Source organism: Pollicipes pollicipes, unplaced genomic scaffold (genome assembly GCF_011947565.3).
Source record: "Pollicipes pollicipes isolate AB1234 unplaced genomic scaffold, Ppol_2.1 Scaffold_7242;HRSCAF=8673_pilon_pilon_pilon, whole genome shotgun sequence".
NCBI lineage: Eukaryota > Metazoa > Arthropoda > Thecostraca > Pollicipedomorpha > Pollicipedidae > Pollicipes > Pollicipes pollicipes.
Window position 1 is genome coordinate 123,969 of NW_023597041.1, and position 18,890 is coordinate 142,858.

The 18,890-nt window shown below is 59.3% G+C and overlaps 1 protein-coding gene across 1 annotated transcript; it reads left to right on the forward strand.

Moving 5' to 3' along the window:
* The first annotated feature begins 5,178 nt into the window (after positions 1 to 5,178).
* LOC119110859 (CCAAT/enhancer-binding protein zeta) lies at positions 5,179 to 17,181 on the forward strand. The gene is made up of 18 exons (XM_037234734.1): positions 5,179 to 5,190; positions 5,586 to 5,688; positions 6,376 to 6,564; positions 7,103 to 7,241; positions 7,486 to 7,630; positions 8,391 to 8,536; positions 9,927 to 10,065; positions 10,399 to 10,607; positions 11,704 to 11,851; positions 12,209 to 12,379; positions 12,772 to 12,848; positions 12,885 to 13,082; positions 13,566 to 13,694; positions 14,281 to 14,477; positions 15,416 to 15,520; positions 15,817 to 15,875; positions 16,291 to 16,387; positions 16,859 to 17,181. The coding sequence occupies exons 1-18, from the start codon at positions 5,179 to 5,181 to the stop codon at positions 16,987 to 16,989; spliced, it is 2,394 nt and encodes a 797-aa protein (XP_037090629.1). The 3' UTR covers positions 16,990 to 17,181.
* The last annotated feature ends 1,709 nt before the right edge of the window (positions 17,182 to 18,890 follow it).

Below are 18,890 nucleotides of genomic sequence, written 5' to 3' on the forward strand. Positions count from 1 at the left end.
GCGCCGGCGGCGCCAGCGGCGACTGTATTATCTATTTTCTTACGTCGCTTTGGAAAGACATTTATGTGATCCGGTTTTTTTCTCGATAGGCTGTCCAGCGAGTTGTCCTGATTTTACGGCTTCGTATGTGTGTTGTCGTTTTTTAGCTTGAAACCTCGTTCAATCTCAAATATACAGTTGTTGGCCGTCGTAGGCTTACGTGATGGTTGTCTGTTGGTGCACTGCGGCCTGGTGAACGCTGAACAGGTGGCGGCGGCGCTGGCCTCCAGTTCGCACGGCAGCGTGCCTGTGACGGAAAGGCCATAGACATTGCTCCCGGGGCCAAACGGCTGAGGAGCGCTGCCAGACCACTCTCCTCAGCCGACTGAGAGCAGACGGCGATGGTGGCGTCAGCCTCGGGAGGCGCCAATCCGCTGCAGGAATTCAGAGGGCCAGTGTTGTCAATATCGTGACATTGGTGGGACTGACTGAGCGTGGTCGCGGCCAGTCTGTGGCAGTATGTAGAGTAATATGTTCAGGCCCAGTTTCAGTTGCCAGTTTGGAAGCTGCCTTGTGGTCAGTTGGCTTCAAAACTCACGTGTTCTGTCCGCTAGCTGGGCAGGCCACCGGCCCGTCTACCATCGCCCATCGCTTCTCCGTGCGTTCTCGCACCGCCGCTCTCCGGAGCGTGCTGCAGCCGTCAGCTCCGAGGTTGCCTAGTGCTGCCTTGTCGGTGGCCCCTGTGTGAGCGCCCGAACATTCGGTTCTGAGGGGGTCCGTGTACAGGGGAGGGTCGTCGGCGGAGGTCTCCGACGGTGGCCGCGGTCAGCAGCGTTTCCCCACCGCTCGTCTTGCTCTTTCATCCCGTAGCCATGGCGTGGTCAATACTGGCCGAAAGGGCTCTTATGCGAACCAAACCAAACCAAACCAAACCTGCTCAATGTATGCTGTCCGGCTCTGAGGGCGTGACGCGTGATTACACGATCGCTATCATATGCGTTCAGCGACCCTGAGGAGCGATCCAGTCATCTAGCGATCACTGCGTCATAAGATCACGGGGGACCATCTAAAGCCTGCGGCGTGGTAACGTCGGTGGCCCATCGTGGCGCTCTTCTGGAACTGGGCTCGGGCCTGTCTTCTAAGCACTCGGCTAGGCAGCTAAACAAAACACTGGACCTTCGCTGCGTTCATACGGCACGCTGGTATCGGAAGCCTGGGCAACATGCCGGCTGGCAACTTGGAGCGAGTTTGCTCTGCGCGTAGAGTGAATATACAGACAGGGAAGCCGATGAGGAGGAAGATTCGGGGAGTGCTGTGTACCAATTATGAGCTACAAGCTTGTGCAAACTTCAGCAGTGGATGAGTCCTAAGGCCGCCATGGCTCCAATGTTTGCCGGCCAGGGCCTGCGTCGATTCCATTCGCTGTTGATGGTCAACTGGCCATTGGTCAGAGGATTAGACTGACAGGCCGGGTCGTGCCGGGCATGTCGTGAACAATGTGGACGAGAACGGCGGGTTCAGTGAGTCGGGCAAAGGCAAAGCTTCATGGCGGTGACGGCGAGAGGACCGAAAATGGCCCCCGCTGTGGCGACGAGATGGACAAGGACACACACATCGAGCACGAGGCGCCGGCCTTCGTTGTGGGCTTCGTGGCGGCCAAGTGCAAACACCGATCCAAGTATGGGACTGTCGGCCCGAGAGGCACCACCCAGCTGTGTGCCAGACAGCTGGACACACACGATTAGACAGGGTGATCTGATGGTGCCGTTGCCGGCCTGGACGAGCGTTGTCGAGGCTTTCGAGATCGTGCTCCAACTAGTGATGGACCGAGGCATGGACCAAGACATTGGCATCATGGACCGCCCACAAAGCTCCTGGTGAGAAAGTTCTGCTCTGGACAAGCGGATTGCTCGGAAGCTGGTGAGGACGCGCATCCATTTGCACCTCAGATGGCTTGATCAGGCTGGGGCTGAGCGAGCTGCTGCCGGGCGCGCAGCTAAACAGGTGCGACATCAGGTGCACAGCGCGAAGTGAATATGGTTGTGCTTATGTGAGCATAAGAAATTGAGCTTAAATAAGCATCGTTATGCCTTCTTTGTCTTGCATGCTTGTGTGTCTGTCTGAGGCATAGACGGTTCCTTCGCATACACACATTTGGGTTGCTTCAGACTGGTTATCATGTCGCATAACTCCGGACTTATGCTGTGTTGTCTATAGTTGTGTTCTCCGTTCCCCCTGTTTATTTTGGGTCCTCGCCAAGTGTGCACAATGAAGTGTATACTGGTGCAAGAATCGCTTTAGTAAAACACGGCGAATTCTGGGTCATGTGCGTGTTCGATAAATTGGCTGCATGGCGTGACGGATATCATCTTGGTTAACACCATGCGCCACGACCTTCAGAGGCCTCTTGGCATAGTTGACGCAATGTGCAATGTCCACAATGTCCTATGTTCTACCAGGCAGCGTGCTACTTCCGTCGTCTCAAACTGCCTCAATCGCACACCAGTGCAACCCAGCGCGCTATTATGCATAGTGCTGAAGTTCAGCGCGACAGGTCGGATGATGATCCCGGTGCCGCTCAGTTCTCGCTTTGGCAGTGGCTGGACCTGGGACAGGTTCACTAACCCGTATTTAAGCAGCTGTAGGCTGGCCGACTTCAATGCATCGCCATAGACTCGATGTTTGGCATCCTCAGCAAATGGGAGTGCCATGGCACATGTGTTCGTAGTTCCTAGGCCTATGTTCGCTGTTTTACAACAGGCGGGACAAAAATAACCTTTTATATTTCCTCATAGTACTTCTTGAAGTGCCGTGTGGCGATCGCCAGATGCATTTGTTAGTAGGTACGCCGGTGCAGCAGACGCGAAGGTGATGCTGACGGCGCGGTGATGCCAGGCTGCGACTTTGTAACGTCACTCTAATGGTGAAGGAAAAGTGCCGGAAAAATCCCCGGATGATCATACCTTATTACATGGCCTTGGTGTGGGGGTAAAGACGCGGCTACCATATACTATCCATATGAAGGGCGCTTTGGATTCGATTATGGCGCGGCTGATTCGTTTGTAGGCATGTATGGTGCACGGATTTTGGTCAGTGCCCGATGGCAGTGGGATTGTTTGTGGGAAGCGGGTTGTCCATGCGGTGGTATGGAATTTTATTCCGAGTTAGGTCATAGTGTTCATGAGTTGAATTGGGGTAGTGTGAGTGTTTTATTGAAAAAATTAAATGAACGATAAATATCTTCAGAGTCACTGTGTATTTTGTTTGTGTTTAGTGAGCTCGATTCCCAGATACCTAGCTCACGTTATTAGCATTGTTCAATTTCTTACCTCAAGTCAACCCCTCAACATATAGCTATATTACTGGTCATTGAATGAAGTGCAGAAGCCAATGCTGGGTCAATTGCCCATTGCGGTTGCCAATGTCTTTGTAAGTGTTATGAATAGGAATCAAATGCAGGATGTCAAGGTTGTTGGGCATATCAAAGATGTTTGCCAATTTTTGGGAAAGCTAAATTCAGATTTCTCAAATTGGCTTAAACCACAGAATATTCATCATGCAAGGCAAAGACATGCAAGTACCTTTGTTTTTGAACAGTGCTTGTGTCATTTTATGTGTTTGCAGTAGAGATCCAAGGCATATTGGACTACCCATCCTTGCACTTTATCCTTGACCAAGGCCCTGTGAGAAAAGCTTATCATAATGAATGAAAGAATGTGACATTCATCCTCAGATCCATGATGAGACCAACATTTTGCTTACATATTACTAGTAAAACCCTGTGGACCCATAAAACCAGTGGACCAAGCCATGTCAAATTTAGCAGGAGTGCATTGTGGATTTCTATGGATATAACTGAGATAGGTTCATTCAATAACCTTGATCCCAGTAGCAGTGGTACATTTTCAGGTAATAGACACTGCTGACTGGTGGTTATGTAACTGAATGTTGTAGATGGAAACAACATATGAAAATGGTGAAAAACTATAAAAATCTGCTAGCATCCATCCAGCGCTCTTTGCGTTTTGTTGGATGTGACGTCAAGAACATATAACTCCTGCCGGTTTGGCCTTTTGTTAGTGAAAGGTTAAGGTTGAAATGCATTGCTTTCTACTATATTTTTGTCAGTTTTCTACTTAAAAGCATTTTTACACTACCGTATGTTGAAGCTTCAATTGTGAACTTTAGACAGATATGGTTACCTCTCCTAGGCAGATGCATCTTCTTCAGTTGTAACATGTTTGTTTGCAGGCCTTAACAAGCAATGATGGATGGTCTTCAAGGAGAGGCAAGTAATATTATGTCAATGTCATCTTGTCTTGAGCTCACATGTCAAACATGCAACACTTGGCACATTGTCCAGATTCATCCTTGTGAGCTGCTTTTGGATGCCTTTTACAGGAAAGGTAAAAGCAAACAGGGCAAAACAAAATTAAAACACATTTTCTTGCAAATTTGTAATGCACCTCTACCTACCAGTGTGGCAGGCAGGCCTTTCATGTTCAACACAGGTTCAGAGCTTGCATGTAAGAGCAGTGCTATCATCAACAGTGCACACAAACAAAAAATTTTGCAGGTGGAGAACTTGGTGAGCCAGCTTGGCTTTGACAAGCTCAGCAGCAAGCAAATAGATGATGACATTGACGACGCACCAGAGTATAAGCCCAAGAAAACCGCGCGGAAGCGAAAACGCGATGCTGAGTCTGCTGCTGCCAGCAGACCGGCCACCGAGTCCTCTGCCACCAAAGGCGCTCCGCAGCGCGCACCCCGCCCTGCAAAACTCCAGAAGAGCCAGCGCCCAGACGCGACCCAGAGGCCGGGCAAATCGCGGCGTCGCGACGGTGGGGCAGAGCCGGCGGCTGAGCCGGCGGCGACGGCGACGGCGGTGGCGCCGCGGCCGGCCGAGCCGAGGCGGGCGCGGCGCCGCGGTCCCCCCGAGCCGGCCGTCCAGGTGGCCGAGGTGTCGAGCTCGGCCGAGGAGCCGGCGCCGCCGCCGCCCAGCCAGCCGCGCTGGTACCAAAGCTCGGTACGTACCGGCCGGACGCCGCGCAGTCTGGGAGGGGCACGTGCGGGGGCGGGGCAGCGGGTCGCGGGTATGCTTGGGTCGGCGTGTCGGGAGTTGGACAGTCACCACTGTGGTGACAGTGACTGGTCACCACTGTGGTGACGGTGACTAGTGCGGTTAATGCTGCTCTGGAGATGACTGATCTGGTCAGTCCAGTTTGATCGAAGCAGATGGTCATGGCATGAGCTCCTAGTGCAAGACTTCCTCATCCATCAACAAAACCAGGCTTTCGTTGTACGTAGCGAGATCATCTCACCATTAAGCTATGCTGCTTCAAAGAAGCGGACGCCTAATAAGCGTGAGAAAAAGAGAAAGCTTGAGGCCTGCGCTATGGATGTTGTGTTTCAGGAGCTGCACCTCCAAGCTAAACATAACCCTCACGCCAATTCCACTCTGCTGGGCATCGCCGACCGACCGCTCGCGGCCCGACGGCGGGCGGTTGTCGGCCGGCCTGCTCGGCAAAACGGGACAGGGCCAGGTCGGCTCCTCGTCCATGACAGGCCCCTAACGATCCGTGACGATCCGTGCTGCTGTCCGACAGGTGACGGACCGGCCGGCCGCACCCGTGCCGGAGGGCGTGGCCTCCCGGCTGCTGCAGGAGGCCGCGGCCGCCCTCAGTCAGGGTGTGAAGGCCTTCAAGGCCGGTGAGTGCGCCGCAGCTGTGACAGTGGGGCAGCTTGAGGGAGAGCAGCTGCACCGAACTGTGGTGAATTTCTTGACTGCTGAGCTTGTGTTGGAGCAAGTGAAGTCGCTCGTTGTCCCTGCAGAGCCGGTGTTGGAACCAATGAAGTCGCTCGGTGTCCTCTCGTCATCTATCTCGCTTATTGATTCCTGACTGGCTGCCATTACAGATGCTGTTGAGTGGCTTAGCTGCTGCAGTTAACGCTTGTTCCTCTGCTGGACAAGGACGGAGTGCCAGCTGGTGTGTGTTCATCTTTCACTGGCGTGTCCCGTTTCACCGCGGGTGGATGCTCTCCATCCCCTTTCGTCCCCTCTGACCACCCTACTTCGACCCTGCTGTCCTGGGACATATCCGCCCCCGCACACTTCACTTGACCTCACCACCTGACCGTATACTGACTTGGTCGCTGACTGACTGGGTCGCTGACTGACTCGGTCGCTGACTGACTCGGCCTCCGACTCTGACGCTGACTGACTGTGTCGCTGGATGGCTCGATCGCTGACTGACTCAATCGCTGACTGACTCGGTCGTTGAATCTGACTTGGTCGCTGACTGACTCGGTCGTTGACCGACTCCGACTCTTCCTCTGATTCTGACTCGGCTGTTGACTCAGATTTGGTCGCTGACCCTGACCCGGGCGCGCCGCCAGATGGCGCCGGCCAGGCGGCCAGCCAATGGAGCTGGACACAGACGGTGCTGACCTCGGGCACCGTGTCGGACAAGCTGGCGGCGCGGCAGGCGCTGCTGCGCGCTCGGCCCCAGTTCGGCCTCCACCTCATCGACGACACGGTCCGCATGGTGGCCGCCAAGGGCAAGGGCCACGCCATGCAGGCTATGAGTGAGTGCCGGCCGGCCGGGCGCGTGGACGTGCGGGTCGCCGCGGCTGCGCAGTTGTGGAGGACGATCAGGAGGTGGGGGAGTGGGAGGGGAGGGGAGGACGGTCAGGAGGTGGGGGAGGACGGCGGGATGACCGGCGCGAATTTCGGGCGGTGGGGACCTGTGTGCGACGGGGTTGTGCCGTTTTTGTTCCGTGACTGCGGACTTGGAGCGGGCTACCTTCGATTGCTGCACCCTGTGAATGTGGCGAGTGACCCTCACGATTGGCTCGTCTCTTCGGCCGCCGATCCATTGTGCTGAAGGACCAGGCCTGGAAGAAGCATTCGCTTACACGAGGCACGATGAAGCGGGCGCTTAGCGCGGGCCGTCTTGGCGAGAGTCGGCCCCTTGTGTCGCGCGGGTGTACCTGTTTCGAGCCAGGTCACTGCATGGTTCTCAGAACTTGCCGTGCCGGAAGCGTGATGGGCGCAGAATGACCATAGCAGTCGGTGCACCCCAAAACCCGAGTCATCATCGTCATGACGCAAGCGTGCTTTCAGACATGCTGGCGGACCTGTTCGGGCAATACCTGCTACCTCCGAATCGGAAGCTGAAGTTGTTTGCCCAGCAGCCGCTAGGGGCGCTGCAGGACATCGCCGGCGGCGATCCCGCCGTTCGCAGGCGTCAGCTGATTTTCTGGTGAGTTTTCCTAGCTTTGTTTTGTTGTTTTTCACCTGCGAAGGTACACCGAACAAGCACCTGTCGCGTTGCCGCCATCCCACCACGGACCGGTGGGCACGCCGTCGGTCGCCGGCCAGCTGCCCCCCCCCCCCCCCCCCCCCAACCCGCCGCCGGAGCTTGCCCGAGAGCAGGAGTACGGAGCGAGCCGTGGTCACCCGGTCCCAGTGCTCCGCCACCGCACTGACCGCTGTGTCCCCCGCAGGCTCTTCGAGGAGCGCCTGAAGGCCGCCTACAAGGAGTTTGTGGGCCGGGTGCGCGAGATGGCGCACGACACGGTCGAGAAGTCGCGCAAGCACGGCGTCAACACGCTGGCGCAGCTACTGGTGGCGCACCCCGAGCTAGAGCAGGTGCTGAGGCGGGACGGCGGTGTGCCCTCGGCTGACGGGGACGGGGTCACGGGTCACAGGGTAGGTCATGACCCAGTCACCGGCCGATGGCCATGGGGGGAGGGGGCGGGGGCATCCCGGAGTGGACCTCGGCATTGGGAGACCCTGATCACATGCAGATAGAAGGAAGAAAGTTTAACAGGTGGTGTGGTGCGTAACGGGGCTTTCGTGAGTTTTTGCTGTAGCCACACACAACAGCGAAATGGACAGCTGATGCGCTCATGTTGGCTCAACGTCACTCGTTCTCATACGTTCGTCAGGTCCTCCCACCACCCCGCTGAGCACCAGCGTCACGTCACGTGCTGAAGTGCGGGCCCATCGCCACCAGGAGGCCTCAGCGTCCGTTAGCCCGACTCATTAACACCATCACCGACACCAGTTCCATCACCGCTATTACCACCACTATTACCACCACCGTCACCATCACCTCCATTGCCACCACCGTCACCAGCAACATCGCCACCACCATTACCACCATCGTTACCATCACCGCCATTGCCACCACCGTCACCACCACCATCGCCACCGCCATTACCACCACCGTCACCACCACCACCATCGCCACCATTCGTCCTCGCCGTCAACGTAATCCTGACAACCATCACGACAATTCGCAATGTCACTCATCACCTTTTCCATCACCATCATCACCATCATCACCATTGCCATCATCACCATCACCATCGTAAGCATGACCATGCCGGTGTTGCGGCCACCGCAGACGCTGCTGGAGACGCTGGCCAATAAGCTGGGCGACGAGAAGAAGTCGGTGGCGTGTCTGGCGGTGCGTCGGCTGAGCTCGCTGCTGCGCGCCCACCCGGCCATGCGCACCGTGGTCGTCAAGGAGGTGGAGCGGCTGCTGTTCAGGTGCGCCACCCCGCCGCCGCCGCCGCCGCCGCCGCCGCCGCGAGCAGCGGTCGCGCCGCAGGTCTGCTGTATGGGGTGGCTGCCGCGGAGCCGGGCGGCCGACACGCTGTAAAACGCCAGTCACTGTCATTATCACCACCTGTGATAGGTGTGGCGGTATGCTGTTGTGGTGGACGTGGTGTGCGTGTGGTACTGCTGAGTGTGGCGTCCGATGTCCGATAGTGCCCGTCAGCTCGAGTGGTGTGGCCGTGCTATGCCCTCCTCGTCACCGCTCCGCCCGTCACCGCTCCGTCCGTCACTGGCCCGTCCGCCACCGTTCCATTGCTCCGTCCGCCACCGCTCCATCTGTCACCGCTCTGTCCGTCACAGATCCACCCGTCACCGCTCCGTCCGTCACTGGCCCGTCCGCCACCGTTCCATCTGTCACTGCTTCGTCCGCCACTGTTCCATCTGTCACTGCTCTGTCTGTCACAGATCCACCCGTCACCGCTCCGTACGTCACTGGCCCGTCCGCCACCGTTCCATCTGTTACTGCTCCGGCCGCCACTGTTCCATCTGTCACCGCTCTGTCTGTCACGGATCCACCCGTCACCGCTCCGTCCGTCACTGGCCCGTCCGCCACCGTTCCATGTCACTGCTCCGTCCGCCACCGTTCCATCTGTCACCGCTCTGTCTGTCACAGATCCACCCGTCACCGCTCCGTACGTCACTGGCCGGTCCGCCACCGTTCCATCTGTCACTGCTCCGTCCGCCACCGTTCCATCTGTCACCGCTCTGTCTGTCACAGATCCACCCGTCACCGCTCCGTACGTCACTGGCCCGTCCGCCACCGTTCCATCTGTTACTGCTCCGTCCGCCACCGTTCCATCTGTCACCGCTCTGTCTGTCACAGATCCACCCGTCACCGCTCCGTCCGTCACTGGCCCGTCCGCCACCGTTCCATCAGTCACTGCTCCGTCCGCCACCGTTCCATCTGTCACTGCTCCGTCCGCCACCGTTCCAACTGTCACTGTTCCGTCCGTCACCGCCCCATCTGTCACCGCTCCGTCCATCACCGCTCTGTCTGTCACCGCTCCACCTGTCACCGCTCTGTCTGTCACCGATCCATCCGTCACCGCTCCGTCCGCCACCGTTCCATGTGTCAATGTTCCGTCCATCATCGCTCTGTCTGTCACCGCTCTAACTGTCACCGATCCACCCGTCACCGCTCTGTCCGTCACTGCTCCGTTCGTCACCACTCCACCTGTCACCGCTCTGTTTGTCACCGATCCACCCGTCACCGCTCTGTCAATCACCGTTCTGTCTGTCACCGTTCCATCTGTCATCGCTCCGTGTGGCACCGCTCCGTCGGTCACCGCTCCACCTGTCACCGCTCCGTCCGTCACCGCAGGCAGAACGTGGGAAAGCGGGTGCAGTTCTACGGCATCTGTTTCCTCTCGCAAGTGCAGTTCTCGGACGAGGGCGACGAGGCGCTGGCGCAGCGGATCGTCCGCATCTACGTCGGTTTCTTCCGCGCCTGCGTCAAGCAGGTGGGCCGGCCGTGACGCCGCGGAGGACGGGCGTTCAGGCGTGTGTGGCCAGTGATGCGCCAAGATTGTGGTGTGCTGTCTGTTTGTGGCGCAGTCAGGAGCCTCTGCGGCGGTGTTCCGGACCTTGCCACCGCCGGACTCAGGCGTGTCCTCTCCCCGGCACGTCTGTCGGTCACACCTCTACCTCCTCACTCTCTGGCACGTGGCGCCGCCCACCGACCTCTCCCACCTGTCGGCTGTATCTCTGGTCACGTGACAGGTCGGGTACCGCCGCGACCCTCCGCCAGCCGCCCGTTTGACCGCCCCCCCCCCCCCCCCCTCCTCCCCGGGCAGGCGGAGCTGGACGCGCGTCTGATGCGCGCCCTGCTGACGGGCCTCTCGGACTGCGTGGGCCGGGCGCGCCTACTGGCCACCGAGCTGCAGCAGTACATGCAGCCGCTGCACCACATCGCGCAGCTGGCCAACTTCGGCGTGGCCACGCAGGCGCTGCTGCTCATGTTCCGGCTGACGACAGCCGGCGGCCAGACAGAGCCCACCGACCGGTGAGGCGGCAGGCGACGGCTGGGGACGGGCCGGCGGCCAGACAGAGCCCACCGACCGGTGAGGCGGCGGACGGCGGCTGGGAATGGGCCCGTTGGCAGGCGGCGGCTGGGGACAGGCTGGTCAGTTGGCGGGATAGCGGGACCTGCTGGCGGGTGTCCGGTGAGGTGCGCCCGTTGACGGGCGAGCCCTGTGTTGCTGCTGGGCATGCTGACCTGGCTGGGAACAGGAGGCACGAGGGTTAGACGCTGACTGCAGACCACTGGGGGACGTTGGTGTTGCTGGCGAGGCGGCTGACCTGGCTGGGGACAGGAGGCACGAGGGTTAGACGCTGACTGCAGACTACTGGGGGACGTTGGTGCTGCTGCTGGGCATGCTGACCTGGCTGGGAACAGGAGGCACGAGGGTTAGACGCTGACTGCAGAATACTGGGGGACGTTGGTGCTGCTGCTGGGCATGCTGACCTGGCTGGGAACAGGAGGCACGAGGGTTAGACGCTGACTGCAGAATACTGGGGGACGTTGGTGCTGCTGCTGGGCATGCTGACCTAGCTGGGGAACGAGGGTCGGACGCTAACTGCAGACTACTGGGGGACGTTGGTGCTGCTGCTGGGCATGCTGACCTGGCTGGGAACAGGAGGCACGAGGGTCAGACGCTGATTGCAGACTACTGGGGGACGTTGGTGTTGCTGGCGAGGCGGCTGACCTGGCTGGGGACAGGAGGCACGCGGGTTAGACGCTGACTGCAGACTACTGGGGGACGTCGGTGTTGGTGGCGGGGCGGCTGACCTGACTGGGGACAGGGGGCACGAGGGTCGGACGCTAACTGCAGCGTACTGGGGGACGTTGGTGTTGCTGGCGAGGCGGGCTACAGAAGTTTTGCGGGGGCGCCGGTTGGGGCAGACGACCACATGGAAACGACGGGTTCGCATCAGTTCCGCTATTACGAACCTAATGTCATTGTTGAAACTTTGGGATAGGTTCATGCATATTTAACACAGGCCCAAGCCCCATCCATTGCTCAAACACTGTCCAGCTGATGCTCAAGGTACCTTCTGCACCTATGCATTGCTAAAACGCTATTCGACGGATGTTTCAGGTACTACTGCGCGCTCTACAAGAAGCTGGTCCACCCGGGTCTGGCCACATCGCAGAAGCTGGCCGACTTCCTGAACCTGGTGTACCGCTCGGTCCGGATGGACTCGTGCCAGCCGCGAGCGCGCGCCTTCATCAAACGCCTGCTTCAGGTCAGTGGCGCTGACGCCGCGCGGAGGGCCTCGCTGACGCCCGCCGTGCTGCCCGGAGACTGGTGAACACGCAAACGGGGACCTGTTGTTCATCCGAGGCAGAACGCCTCGGCGGAGGTCTGTCCCTCTGAGACGGTTGTGGAGTGCATGCGTGCAAAGTTGATTTGAAGCCGCCATATGTTTATTATGAAGCGCTCCCACTGCTGGTGTATGCTGGGGCCAGTGAGTGCTCGCGCGACCCGGCATGAGTCTGGGGCATTGCGCAACTGACCCACTGTGCTCCAGTGTGCGTGACGTGCTCCCTCCCCCACCCGAGCACGCCTGCGCTGACGCCGCCGCCACCGCCGGCCGCCACAGGGCTGCCTGCACCAGACGGCGGCGTTGGCCTGCAGCGTGCTGCTGCTCGTCTCCGAGCTGTTCCGACGGCGGCCCGAGCTGGCGCACGTGGCCGGCCAGGCGACGGCCGCCGCCTGGACGGCCGACGACCACAGTGACGGCGAGGAGGCGCCGAGAGACGTGCCGCTGCCGGTGAGGCGACGCCGCCGCGGGCCGGAGCCCCCCCCCCCCCCCCGCACACACACTGTTCGTCTGGGGCGAGTCCTCTGACAGGGGGCGGGAAGGGGAGGAGCGTGGAGGGTGACGGATCGGGGGGCCAGCTCATTGACATATGAGGAGTGTGATGTCTGAGTCGGCCAGTGGGGTATCAAAGGTCTCAGCAGGATTAAGTGTAGCACAAAAAGGCTAATGTGCTAAGCAAGCAGCGGCACATCAGTGTGTAAAATTCACAAGGTGAAAACTCCTTTCTGGCGCATGCTTCGCTGTAAAGGAGCTTCAGTTCCAGTGCGCTGTCTGTGAGGCGTCGCGCTCTCCGCGTTGCGTGTAGTGCGCCTTTCAGCGCCCCGCGTGCCGCCTGACCTCAGGACGAGCCTCAGGACGAGCCCCGGCACGAGCGTGAGGACGAGCCTCGGGCCGCGACGGCGGCGGCGGTGCCGGCCGGCTGGCAGTTCGTGGGCGGCGCGCGGCCGGGCGCCAGCCGGCGTCGGTACGCGCCGCTGTACCGCGAGCCGCGCTGGTGCCGCGCCGAGCTGGCGGCGCTGCACGAGCTGGCGCCGCTGGCGCGCCACTTGCACCCTACGCTGGCGCTGTTCGCCGGCCAGCTGATTGCCGGGCGGCAGGCCCAGTATTCGGGCAACCCGCTGCACGACTTCCAGCTGATGCACTTCCTCAACAGGTGGGCGGCGCGACGGGGCACTGGGCGCCTCTGGTGGGACCGAGGGAGGCTGGCGGTTGGGATGGCGGCCGCTGGGGGCGTCGGCGGCACCTGGCCGACGTGTCTGGTGCACTGCTGGGTGTAACCCTGACTGCAGCGTGGCGCACTTAACTGCAGTGTGTGTGTAATCCCATGGCTCGCTGTGAACTCAACAGTCGTCTGTGACTCCGCTGCGGTAGAAGCGAACGGCAAGCAGCAACGGCCACTACCACGCCCACTCCACCAACGCTTTGAGCAGTGGGCATGATGCACTACCCGTTGATGACATCGATTACGAAGCGAATAGAGCCGTTTGACATAAACAACAACAACAACGACAAAAGCTATTTCGGGCGACAGAGCCGTCCATAAGCTAGGCATGATGTGAACTTGCTGTAGCCCGAGGCGCCGCCCACTCGGCCGGCGCCGAACCGTCTGAGGTTGACCGTGCTGCGCCGTCCGCAGGTTCTGCTACCGCAACCCGAAAAAGTCTGCCTCGGTGGCGGAGACGGCGCGTCGGCTGCCTGTCAGCTCTGCCGAGTACGCCCGGCTGGCACCCAGCCAGGTGCCGCACGACGAGAAGTTCTTCCACCGGTGAGGCGGCTCACGCGGGCGATGTGTGTGTGTCTCTGTGTGCTGGACCCCGATCGGTGCACTAGGAGCGGTGTGGAGTGGGCGCTTGCCTTAGAGACATTAATGGCTGTCTTCGCATGAGTCGTGCTCAAGTTCCGTGGAGGGTCTAGCTCTCTCAACACGAGCCCAAGAGCAGCCGAACAACTTACCACCAGGTGCCAGGCCGGCTCGCCCCGTGTTAGGTTGAGATGCTTGGCAGTGTGGCCCGTGTGGAGCGGCATGCCTGGCTGCCCACGGCGGCAACCTCGGCTAGTGTTAGCACGAGTCTGCAGCACGTAATCCTGTCGCCTCCCAGCGACGCGACGCCGAGGCCCAGGCCGGACTGTGGCGCCTTTATCTAATAGACGTGTCTTTTTTGTTTTGTTGACACTTGGTTAACATGCTGCGGACAAAACTCGGTTAGCACGAAGCACGCCATCCTACTTCTTCGTCCCACCAGCTCTTGCAGCTCGTGCAGCTCGTCGGCCGTGTGATCATTGTGCTGGTGTTGTCCGGCACGCTCGTGTGCCGCCGCCCGGCCGGTCACGCGCGCCTGGCGCCGCCGCAGGTACTTCCAGTGGCGCGATGAGCACGGTCTGACGGCGAGCGCCGCCGGCCGGCCGCTGACCGACGCCAGCGGTGACGTCACAGACGAAGCCTTCGACGACTTCCTGGACGGCTTCTTCGAGAAGAAGAGGAAGGCCGGCGACGGCGTCGACTTCCTGACAGAGATCGCGCACGGCGCGGAGGAGGCACTGGAGGAGGGTGAGGGAGGGAGGGTCACGGCGCGCGGGTTCCGGCTGGCAAGGGACGGTGTCTCCCAGCGGCGTGAGGGTTTGGGTTATATGGCCAGATTGTCTTGCAGTGATTGGACTGTCTCCGTCTCCGTCTCCGTCTCCGTCTCCGTCTCCGTCTCCGTCTCCGTCTCCGTCTCCGTCTCCGTCTCCGTCTCCGTCTCCGTCTCCGTCTCCGTCTCCGTCTCCGTCTCCGTCTCCGTCCTCCGTCTCCGTCTCGTCTCCGTCTCCGTCTCCGTCTCCGTCTCCGTCTCCGTCTCCGTCCGTCTCAGTCTCCGTCTCCGTCTCCGTCTCCGTCTCCGTCTCCGTCTCCGTCTCCGTCTCCGTCTCCGTCTCCGTCTCCGTCTCCGTCTCCGTCTCCGTCTCCGTCTCCGTCTCCGTCTCCGTCTCCGTCTCCGTCTCCGTCTCCGTCTCCGTCTCCGTCTCCGTCTCCTCCGTCTCCGTCTCCGTCTCCGTCTCCGTCTCCGTCTCCGTCTCCGTCTCCGTCTCCGTCTCCGTCTCCGTCTCCGTCTCCGTCTCCGTCTCCGTCCTCCGTCTCCGCTCCGTCTCCGTCTCCGTCTCCGTCTCCGTCTCCGTCTCCGTCTCCGTCTCCGTCTCCGTCTCCGTCTCCGTCTCCGTCTCCGTCTCCGTCTCCGTTCCGTCTCCGTCTCCGTCTCCGTCTCCGTCCTCCGTCTCCGTCTCCGTCTCCGTCTCCGTCTCCGTCTCCGTCTCCGTCTCCGTCTCCGTCTCCGTCTCCGTCTCCGTCTCCGTCTCCGTCTCCGTCTCCGTCTCCGTCTCCGTCTCCGTCTCTCTCTCTCTCTCTCCTCTCTCTCCTCTCTCTCTCTCTCTCTCTCTCTCTCTCCTCTCTCTCTCTCTCTCTCTCTCTCTCTCTCCTCGTTCCCCCTAACGGTCGCGCCCCGTGCCCAGCAGATGATGTCGACGGCGGTGACGACCTGAGCCAGACAGACAGACTGCTGGAGGATGAGGATGATGAGGAAAAGGACAGTTTGGGAGACGACTCAGACGACGATCCCGGTGAGTGGGACCGGCGGCTCCGGCTTTAAGCGCCGTAGCCGGCGGCTTCGCTTCGGACGGCAGCGTCTCCCGCTACACGGCTGGCGGCGAGAGGCGCGCCGGCCGCTGGGGCTGGTGACCTGCCGCCTCTGTGGGGGCCTCGGCCCGGCGTGGGCCGCTGTTGTGACTGTTTGCTGACTCTTGACGGTGGATTTGTGCGTTTCGTGCTGAAACGGCGCCTGCAAGACGTGGAACTTTGATGTTGACGGACCATCAGTTCACCAGCATCTCAGTGTGTGGTTTCCGACTGGTTTCAGAGTTTCCAATGATGACCTCCGGATCGCGTCCGGTGACCACCAGCAAAACGCAGTCCAAGGTAACACCGCCACCGTCGCGAACCAGCCCAAATTTGGGGTTCAGGAACTTGAAACTCTTAGCTGGCCAGCGTTTCATGCCGGTATGAATTATGCCAACCAGTCTTTTACATTTGACAGCTAGGATGTGGCCCGTGTCACAATGAGTACTGCGCTGGTGTCATCAGCAGGCCTGGCGGCGTGTCTGGCTGCCGAGCCTTTGTCGGTCCACCCCACCTCCGTTTATCTGTCTCCGGAGCCCTCTTGCCGCTCCATGGCCGTCGGCATTTTTCTCTCGTGCCTTCTAACCGCCCCATATACATCTGTGTCTGTCTCCCGGACCTCTAACCTCTCCATCTCTATCCGTGTCCGTCTCCTGGGCCATCTGACCGCCTCATCTCCGTCCGGCTATGCCTCTGACCGCCACACCTCCGGCAGAAGCGAGATGTTTCGGACCTGTTCTCCGCGGCCGACGAGTACCCCGACCTGTTGGACGAGGATGACGAGCCGGCCGAGGACTCGTCCCGGGCTGCCGGTGGGTGTCCTCCCTGAGCGATGTACCCCTCGTATGCGCGCTGCTCGGATGCGGCTGATGCCCGTCAGAGACGCCGGCTCCGTTCTTCTGGGATATGTGCTCGTTTGGTCACGAGCGTTATGAACTGAGCCGTGTGAAATGTTTGATTAGCGGCATACTGTATCGCGTGGGCCTGAGACCGAAAGAAGGTCGAACGTTTTGCCGGCATGTTTTGGAGTTTTGGGGCCAGTCCTGAGATGGCAGCGTGTGGAAAAGAGCCACTTAAACCTAACCCGATACCTAAAATCTAACCACTAAAGGCGGGCGTTTTCAGCGTGACGGAATCTTTGGCGTTGGTGTTTCGGCTAAGTGGTGCCGAAGGGCCAGGTTGTGCTGCGTGATAGCGCTGCATTGCTATCCTGAGCACCCTGGCCAGTCGGTGACCTGATGCGTGTGAGAAAGGCATTGAGCTCCTGTTCGTTTGGGCCGCAGGTCAGAGGCAGCTGCAGTGGGAGGAGACGGGCAGCACCAAGCGGCGCCGGCAGGAGGCGGTCACCGACTTCAGGGTTGGCAAGGGCGCGCCGCGTAAGAAGTTTAGAGGCAACGCCAGGCGCAGGAAGTAGTGCAGTGCTATGAGAGCTGGCACGAGTACGCCCAACACGTAGAAAATTGTGTTGCCTTTTGTATTCCGGGCAGATATTCAAGATCGCTTCAGATACACATGGGTGCATGCGACGTCATCATGCATGTCACAGGAGGCTCTTACATACCCATTCGTTACACATCTGACTTGGAAAATACATACGCAAACGGTTCTGAGAAAGTGTTAGCTACCAGACAACAATCTGTCGCCGGTCCTTGTCGCCATACAGGGCTCCGCCCTCGAAAAGAATAAGAATACGTACCTTCCGTCCGCGATGCCTCTATTCTGTAGTGAGCAGTTTCAGCCGTATCATGGTGATCTGGCCCCGGTGGGTTTGCGAGGTCGTTCAGCAGGCCGACTTGCAGAGGTGCCCACACGTTCGGTCTGTGTTTGCCGGACGCTGTGCGCCCGTGTGACACTGTCCACACATCGCTCCGGCACACGTTTGCAATAGTTGTATTTAAATATCCCAAACCAAGCCAAGCCAGACCAAGTTCAAAATTATATAAGAGTATACAACATTAGGTAAGTCAAAACAACTAAAACATAGGCTTTGTTATGCGGTGGTGCTGCATGCGTTTATTTTACGTTGGAAACACGGAGTAATAACTGACAACTGTGTTAACCAGTTCACGTATTATCCCGCATCTCCGTGGTGGAACTCACAATTCCCGCGAACATTTTCTCATTTCCAAGTCCTGCCTGTATCTGAACCTCCCGCGACTTTTTGTTTTGGGGCTGCGGTGTCAGGCTGTGTCAACTTCTTTGCGCCTACGCCTACACCAGCCAAACACCAGACGGTCGGGCAGGCGACGGCCGGGCTCGGGCTGGCACTGACGAGCCGGCGAGCGCCGCCTCGCCCCGGCCGGCCAGTAGTGCTGCTGATGACAGGCTCAGGCCGATGCCCTGACGACGGACCGGTCGTCGGCGCTGGACGGAATGACGCTATGTCCGTCCGCGCGTGAAGAGATTGGTGCGGCCAGCGTGCGGCGGAAGTGAGGAGGCAAAGCTGCGTGTCTGGGAAACCAGTGGTACGCGGTTCGATTCCCCGCGGTGCCCGCCCCTCCTGCCAGCGTGAGAGGCAGACGACGGCATGCAGCTTCAGCAGCTGAAGGCGTTGTTAAGCCCCAGCAATGTTTCGTACAGGAGTAGAGGTCGTAATGTATGACTATCTCTGATCGGTCTTGGCTATGTCTCACGACTCCAGTTGGGTCCGGTCGTACAAATCGTTTCTGAGAAGATTTCTGCATTTTTGCTGAGGGAAGGTTATCCAAGACTGAGCACTGACCTCCAAAATCTTCAAATGTGGCGAACAACCAGGTAATGCGCAATTATCTGACGTATTCATATACACACAATGGTCAATATCTTGGACAACCTTGGAATTACAACACTTAGGCGTTACGTCCGCGTTGATGCGCCGTGAAAGTCGTGTAAGCATAGAACTTTCAAGACCTGACCTGACGTGACCTGGGACTTAAATGGCACGTGCCGTCGAGGCATGTTGGTCATTTTGGTGAATGACAGTTTCCTGGGAGGTTACCAGTAGCCGCCAACCATTGTGGTGTGAGAGTTTCGTGCACTGACGTAACGTAAGCCAAGAATGTTGCCTTCGTAACGCAGGTGTTGTTGCCTGCCACTGTTGCCACTGCGCAACGTAGGTGTTGTTGCCTGCCACTGTTGCCACTGCGTAACGTAGGTGTCGTTGCCTGCGACTGTTGCCACTGCGTAACGTAGGTGTCGTTGCCTGCCACTGTTGCCACTGCGTAGCGTAGGTGTTGTTGCCTGCCACTTTTGCCACTGCGTGACGTAGCTGTCGTTGCCTGCCACTGTTGCCACTGCGTAACGTAGGTGTTGCCTTCACCTCGACTGGCAAAAATC

Coding starts and splice junctions, on each gene's coding strand:
- LOC119110859 (XM_037234734.1), top strand. Junction 13,695..14,280: donor GACGAGAAGTTCTTCCACCG/GTGAGGCGGCTC, acceptor GCGCCGCCGCAG/GTACTTCCAGTGGCGCGATG. Junction 15,521..15,816: donor CGACTCAGACGACGATCCCG/GTGAGTGGGACC, acceptor GACTGGTTTCAG/AGTTTCCAATGATGACCTCC.